Here is an 8,282-nt window from a genome sequence, read left to right on the forward strand (position 1 = left end):
TTGTTTGTTTGTTTGCTTGCTCACCTGTTCCGATTTGACTTCTGAAGCGGTCCTGCAGTCTGGTCACTAAGGCAGAGAGGATGTCCATTCCCAGCAAAGCCAACTGGTAGAAAAGGAATAAAAAGAGAAAACAAATATTTAAAATACAATCAATCAAACTTCAAACATGACACTTTCTCCACGCGCATAAACTGTGCATGTGACCACAACAGTGACGCAGCATTACATCATCTGACCTCAATGTCCGGCTCTGTGGTTTCACATCAAATGCAAATGGACTTTGCATGGGATTATGGGTAATGGACTACTTTACTATCTAAACTCTTTTTTTATGGGCTCAGTGATCATCCAATCCCCATTTGAACCTAGTTCACATGAAGAAATTAGTCCAGCTTTAGATATACAAAGTTGAACTTCCCTCAAAGAGGAAAAAAAGGAACATCACCGTCATGAAGAAAACTAGCAACGGTGAACCATATCACTGTGGAGAGACATTTCCATGGCAACCATCTTTGTCATGGGGTAAGAGAGCTGCTCAGTGAATGTCTAGAGAGAGCATCTCTGCTGACGCCATAACAACACATGCGCATCACCTAGGCAGCAATGCCTGGGCTATGGTGCAATTTTTGGAACCCTTAAATGTGTACAGAGTGATAATCTGCACTCACACCACCAGTGAGAACACTGCCACTCAGTGGAACATATCATTACAAACACATTTGCTGTCCCAGCCCAACACTTGCAAAATGTAAACTGTGGTATAACCACTTCTAGTATCTGAAACTGAAGTTACACCAGTGGCGGTCCGTGCATTTCACAACTAGGCCTTCAGCGATGTCCTACACGATGTTAAACTGAGTGAATCCACCTCCTAATACCATCATTATGACGCCATGGCTCTCGAACCATTATATTTATACAGAAAGGCAGTATAAGTGAGCATTGCATCACCTTAACATAGTCGAGTACAACAGACTTTATTAATATTTCCGGAGCATTTAAAATCAATACACCCGTATTAACAATACATTAAGAGTGGTACACTCTCAGTTATATGATCGCTTGGATATTACTGTCACAACTTAAAAATAAAAGGCGATTTTCAGGGATTAGTCTACAAAGTTGTATTAAGTCCACCGAAAGCTTTAACAAGTTTGTCCACTAAACATCGCATTGTCCCACCTGCAAAGCAGTTTCATTAAACTTCCCATCCTCACGATATCCAGTTTTTCTTGAAAGTTCCGTCTTGAAATGGCGTTGTAATTGTATCAAAAACTGGAATTATCAAGTTGGTGTAAACTAGTTTATTTGAGTTGGTTAATGTAATATATATTTAGTCTTACCAATTGAAACAACTAGCATAATAAGCATTGAAACCTATGTACGTCGTTTTCGCATTAGCCAGCTAAACTGAGCACTGAAGCACTGCACCGGTCTGCCTCAGTATCCAATCAAAGGACGTTTACGTGTCACGTTCAACGCGAGGAAAGAAATCTTCCGGGCCTTCTAGAACATAGACATGTATAGATATAGATCCTATACATGTCTATGTTCTAGAAGGCCCAGTGTCGCCAACTCGAAATCTGATTGGTTGTCACAACTGTCTGTTTCAGTTCATTCAACTTAAATGAACTGAAACAGCCAGTTGTGATAACCAATCAGATGTACACGGGCCTTCAATGTGAATTCTGAAGGCCTCAGGGAAGATTTCTGTTCTCGGGGAAGATTTCGCGGAGCGTGGCAACACATGATAGCTGAAATATGATTGGATGAAAGCTGTAACATAAATTAACAACGCTGGAAGTTATTAAATGAAAATAATGGACATTGAATACATATTTATGAAAAGAAAATATTAAAATTAAATGTATTTTATTACATTTATTTTCTGATGATGTTTAGGCCAGCAGAGAAGGTCTTGAAGGCCCTGACGGACCACCACTGAGTTACACTATAGACCTACACAAATTATATAGACGTACTACTATATCAACCTAGACAGCGGAGTTGATTATAAGGTAGTCATTAAAGTGTCTGGTTGTATAATCCTGATCCTTTGTTCTAAGGGGAGGGGGAAGAGAGGGAGGTACAGAAAGGGAGGGAGAGACAAAGAGAGAGGAGAGAGAGAGAATTACTGTAATTATCCTGATGACATGGTGCTAGAACTGGGCCAGGAGAGAAGAAAAGAGAACAGAGAGAATGTCTGGGGGAGGAACAACAGACCCACACACACACACACACACACACACACACACACACACACACACACACACACACACACAAGTAAACGTGTCCGTTCATCATCTAGCTGCACATATAGTTGTTCCACATTCACATATGCTCGCTTCAAATCAAACACACCAAATATTTTCATCTATCTAGTCAACACACACACACTCACACAGATGATCCTTGCTTCTTATCCATCTTGCCCACTGTAACCACATGCTCACAAGGGCCCTGTCCTTGCCCTACATTTGTATGTGCATTCCAGCCACACACAGAGAGAGACACACGCACACACGCACGCGCACACACACACACACACACACACACACACACACACACACAGGAGGAGTGCCAGACCTGGCAAAGTGCCACAGGAACTGAGAGGGTAGAGACTGCAGCAAAGCTCTGAGTCTTGCCACGTTGTGGTGAACACACACACACACAAACACACACACACACACACACACACACACACACACACACACACACACACACACACACACCCCTTAAGATACATACACTGGCCCAAAGGAAGGCAAACAGGAGCAAACACATACACACAACACACAGATAGCCTTGGGACAGACAGACGTGTCCATCGTTTTTTGTGTGTGGAAACACACAGAGCCTAGACAGACACAGCTATGAACACACACACACACCTGAGGAGACACACCTACACACGAAGAAGGGTTGGGGTGGAGGTGCGGGGTGCAGCCCTTGCTTTGGCTTACCACACTCACACACACACCCACACACACTTTCTCTCTCTCTCCTTTTCATTTGCTGCATTAGTTCTATCTCGGCTCCACACTCTTGATTAAAGAAAAAGACTCAATACATTTGTATCTATGTTGATAAAGCACTGCTCGATATTTCCAATGATGACACAGAAGGATTACATTTTTAATTAGCTTTATTTGAAAATGATCATGAAGCATATTATTTATCATCTGACAACATAAGCAGTTGAGCAGTGTGTTCCCTTCACAGAGTAAAGAGCAGGAAGCCACTGAATGTGCTGTGGTTATTAGAATTATCAAAGACCCTGTTGCTTTCAGGGAGTCGCATGTTAACTACATCTCCCACCTCCAGCTGCAGAGTCACACCACTAGAGAGATAGGAGAAATGACCGTCAGTATCATACTCCTCCAAATACATGACCCCTCCTCCATTCTTAGACATCCTGATATGCAAATAGCGTTGGTATAGCATATCTGACACTGTGAATCTGAAGTAGTAGACTCCTTTTACTGGAGCTGTAAAGAAGCCTGTCGTTTCGCTGTATTTAAGACTATTTAATCGAATGCCCATCCCTACTGAACAGAATTAGAAGTTGCAGATTTCCCAGGACATCTGGTTATCAGTGTTGTGGGAATATACAAACCTGTCACAGGTGGGGCTTCATATTCTGTTTATCTGAGGCTGCAATGTCATACCAGAGAGGAGAGAAGTCTCTAGAAACATATAGACTTCAAAAGGAAATATTTAGAATTGGAGGTAGTAATAGTGGTACTCATCCCTGACCTGTGAAAATGTCCCTCTGTTTGATGGTTAGGCATAGATATACAATTACCCTACCCTACAACCCATCCTCTTCTCCACTCTCTCTCTACTCCTCTAGTCTCTCGTCCTCGTCACTCTCCTAACTAGTCACCCTTTCAAGCCCTCTCAAGCACTGTCTGCACTGTAACCCCACCACACACACACGCACACACACACACAGATAGCCTTGGGACAGACAGACGTTAGGGTGCATCAAAATACACAGTTCCAGCATATTGATCTGTCTTGGGATCTGTCTTGCTAGTGTTACCATCCATGCAAAAACAATAAATGCAAAATATTTTTGCGATACGTGGTGTTCTAGAGGTGGAACGGCACATCAGCTTTTACCCATTGGGGGAGCCATGATAAAGTGGTTAATTTTTGGTATCGTTCTCTGGTGCCACTTTGGGCTTTGGTTTCAATGTGTGCTTTCAAGTAGATCAACAATATGCATGTCCTAAAGGAAATACCAGTGAAAAAATTGGAAAAATTAGATCTACTGCAGATGGACAGATGGCAAGCCCCACCCCCCTGCTCCCCCCTCTATGGTCCTTTTCTTAACTAGCCCCTACTCCCTCTCCCTGTGACGGTGAGTGTGAGTGTAAGTGTGAGTGTGAGTGTAAGTGTGAGTGTGAGTGTGAGAGTGAGAGTGAGTGTGTCTGAGAGTGTGTGTGCCTTTGTGTGTGCCTGTGTGTGTGCCTGTGTGCGTGTGAGTGTGAGTGTGAGTGTGAGTGTGAGTGTGAGTGTGAGTGTGTCTCACACAGCCATCCCAGAGCCATCAGTGGGGACTGAAGAGGCTTATGAAGCCCTCCCACAGTGACGGTGCAAACTGCAAACCCATGCCAGCGACGCTATACGCTTCCAATGCTTTGAGTGGGCGTGGTGTAGCGTGTGGAAATAGCATAACAGACTGGACTAGTGAGCTAGTTAGCAGACTAGCCAGTTAGTAAGCTATCTAGTCACTTGTCTTTATATCAAAACTGTCATTCTGTTCAAATAGGCCCAGGATTACATACAGTCATATGCAAAAGTTTAGGCACCCCTCTAAGGCTGCATGATAAGTTACTCTGTCTTCACCAAAAAAGATCACAGTGGTCAAATATTTATTTTGTAGTTATCACTGAGTGCTGGGGTGTTTTTCAGACAAAGATATTTAGTGTAGCAGTATTTATTGGTGTGAAATTAAATCAAATGTGAAAAATAGGCTGTGCAAAAGTTTGGGCACCCTCATAATTTTGTTGATTTGAATACCTGTACCTACTCAATGCTGATAAAATGCACCACAGAATTAGTCTGGTTAGCTTGTCAAGCCTTCAATTCCATAGAAAGGTGCATCCAACCATTAGAAAAGGTATTTAAGGTAGCCAATTGCAGGTTGTGCTTCTCTTTGATTCTCCTCTGAACAGTGGCAACATGGGGGCATCAAAACAGCTATCAAATGATCTGAAAATAAAGATTGTTCAGCAATTTTGTTTAGGGGAAGGCTACAAAAAGTTATCCTGGAGGTTTCAGCTATCAGTTTCCACTGCGATTAATTTAATTATGAAGTGGAAGGCCACCGGTACAGTTCTTGCTAAGGCTAGAAGTGGCCGGCCAAGAAAAATAACAAAGAGGCAAAGGCGAATAATGGTCAGAATGGTCAAGAATAACCCTCAGACCACCTCCAAAGATCTGCAAGGTCATCTTGCTGCAGATGGTGTCACTGTCAATCATTCAGCTCACATTGCACAGAAAACAGCTGTATGGGAGAGTGATGCAGAAGAAGCCTTTTCCGCACACACGCCACAAACAAGCTCGCTTGAGGTTTGCCAAACTACATTTCAACAAGCCAGGCTCATTTTGGAACAAAGTGCTGTGGAATGATGAGACAAAGATAGAGATATTTGGTCACAACAAGAGGTGTTATGCATGGAGGCAAATGAATGCAGCATTCCTAGAAAAACACTTGCTGCCCACAGTAAAATTAGGTGGGGGGTCCATCATGCTGCGGGACTGTGTGGCTAGTACAGGAACTGGAAATCTATTTAAAGTTGATGGTCGCATGGATTCAACTCAGTACCAGCAAATTCTTGACAATAATGTTCAAGAATCTGTAACAAAGCTGAAGTTACGGCGGAGTCGGGTGTTCCAGCAGGACAATAAGACGAAACATTGCTCCAAATCCACTAAGCCATTTATGCAGAGGGACAACTATAATGTTCTAGAATGGCCATCCCAGTCCCCAGACTTGAATATAATTGAAAATACTTGGGATGTCTTGAAGCAGGCTGTCCACGCTAGGCACCCATCAAACCTTACAGAGCTGGAGCTGTATTGTAAGGAAGAATGGTCCAAAATACCTTCATCCAGAATCCAGACACTCATCAGAGGCTATAAGAAGCATCTAGGGGCTGTTATTTTGGCAAAAGGAGGCTCCAGTAAATATTATTGTGATTTTTCTGTTGGGGTGCCCAAATTTATGCACCTGTCTAATTCTGTTATTATACATTTGGCATATTCTCTGTTTATCTAATTAACCTTATTTCACTTCTAAAATATCACTGTGTCCATGTAGTATTATATATGTGACAAAGAAGTTCCTGATCCAAACACCCAACAATTTATAAATGAAAGTAATAAAGATTATCAGGGGTGCCTAAACTTTTGCATACGACTGTATATAACATATCAGGAACAACAACAAGCCCTTACAAGGACATCTTTTTAGCAAATTAAGCGACCAAACAACGCCGCAGTCCTGCAGATGGAAGGATGGCAAGCCCCGCCCCCTGCTCCTCCCTCTATGGCCCTTTCATAAACTAGCCCCTACTCCCTACCCCTGCCCATGCAATGCCACCACCCCACCACCCACCCCCAAATTCCCATTAGAAGGTTGGATGTGACTGCAACAACAAGTTAAGTCTTCGCTTAAATTGTCATAACATGAACACAGATTTTTCACCAGTGATCTCAAACACATATGCTAACGCATGCACATACACAGGTCGACTTAAAGTCACTGAGAAACAGCCCTTGCTTTGACTTACCACACACACACCACACACACAAACACACCCACACTCTTTCTCTCTCTCCTTTTAATTTGCTGCATTTGTTCGGCTCCACACTCTTGTTTAAAGAAAAACACTAAATAAATATGAATCTGTGTTGATAAAGCATTGCTCAATATTTCCAAAGATAACAAAGAAGGATTACATTTTAAAAGTGCTTTATTTGAGCATGATCATGAACCATATTATTTATCATTTGACAACATGAGCAGTTGTGTAGTGTGTTCCCTTCAAAGAGTAAAGAGCAGGAAGCCACTGAAGATACTGTAGTTATGAGAATAATGATCATACAGCCTGGAGCCTGCAGGGAGTCGCAGGTTAACTACATCTCCTAACTCCAGCTGCAGAGTCACACCACTGGAAAGATAAGACTGATGCCCATCAGTTTCATACTCTACCAACCACATGACCCCCTCTCCATTCTTAAACATCCTGATCAACATCGCACGTGAGGCAAGATAATCTGTGACTGTGAATCTGAAGTAGTAGACTCCCCTGATTGGAGCTGTGAAGAAGCCAGTTATATCACTGTATGCCTGTCCAACATTGGTGATGATTTTAGTGAATACCAAGTTCAGCTCAGTGTTCCCAGCATCTATGAACCCTGAGTCAGTCAGAGCTGCTGAGAATGCCACCTTTGGTTTCTCTGTAATCTCTTTCTCCAGATTCACTACTTCAGTCTCAGTGGCTGCCAGTCTGTTCTTTACTGTTGTCAGCTCTGACTCTTGTGCTGCGTGCTCCAATTTCAGTTTCTCCACCTCAGTCTCACTGGCCACCAGTCTTTGTTTCACTGCATCATTTTCACCCTCTATTTTTTTCAGTAGATCTTTGGTGTTTCGTAGATCATCCTGAGTGAATCTCAGAGTCACCCTCAGCTCCACTACCATGTCTCTGAGTTCCCTGAGCTCAGCAGAGACGTCCAGCTGGGTAGAGACTTCAGCAGCAGCAGCAGCCCCAGTGCTCTGGCTCTCTGTGTGAAGATCAGTCTGGGTGCTCTGAGTCTGAGATCCACACATGGAGAGCAGCAGCACCAGCAGTGTGATGACAGCCCTCATCTTTAACATCACTCCCTCTCTGACACACAGTAGTGTTGTAGTAGCAGTAGTAGTAGTAGCAGTAGTAGTAGTTGTAGAAGGTTGTTAGTCTCAGTCCTAAGACACCCTCTTTTATATGCCTCAGTTAGTCATTATGAAAGAATGACGTTTTGAGGTTAAATAAAGTCCAGGGACACGGATCAGAATTAGAAACTAGATTTTCCAGGGCATATCCGGTTATCAGTGGTGTGGGAAAATACAAGCCTTTCACCCATATTGTAGGACAGGTGGGGCTTCATATTCTGTTCATCTGAGGACGCAATTTCATACCAGAGAGGAGGGAAGTCTCTACAAAGATATAGACTTAAAAGGGGAATGTTTAGATGTGGAGGTAGTAATAGAGTTAGCAGTACTTTATGAG

General features: G+C 42.9%; 1 protein-coding gene across 1 annotated transcript in view; it reads right to left on the reverse strand.

The window, feature by feature from the left end:
* The window catches only part of clasp1a (cytoplasmic linker associated protein 1a), a 119,959-nt gene that overhangs the window by 77,677 nt on the left and 34,000 nt on the right, over positions 1 to 8,282 (reverse strand). Inside the window, exon 2 of the mRNA XM_080838365.1 lies at positions 25 to 103. Within this exon, the coding sequence (XP_080694491.1) occupies positions 25 to 103 (79 nt within the window). The remainder of the gene's footprint in view (positions 1 to 24; positions 104 to 8,282) is intronic.

This window comes from Sprattus sprattus (genome assembly GCF_963457725.1).
Source record: "Sprattus sprattus genome assembly, chromosome: 5".
NCBI lineage: Eukaryota > Metazoa > Chordata > Actinopteri > Clupeiformes > Clupeidae > Sprattus > Sprattus sprattus.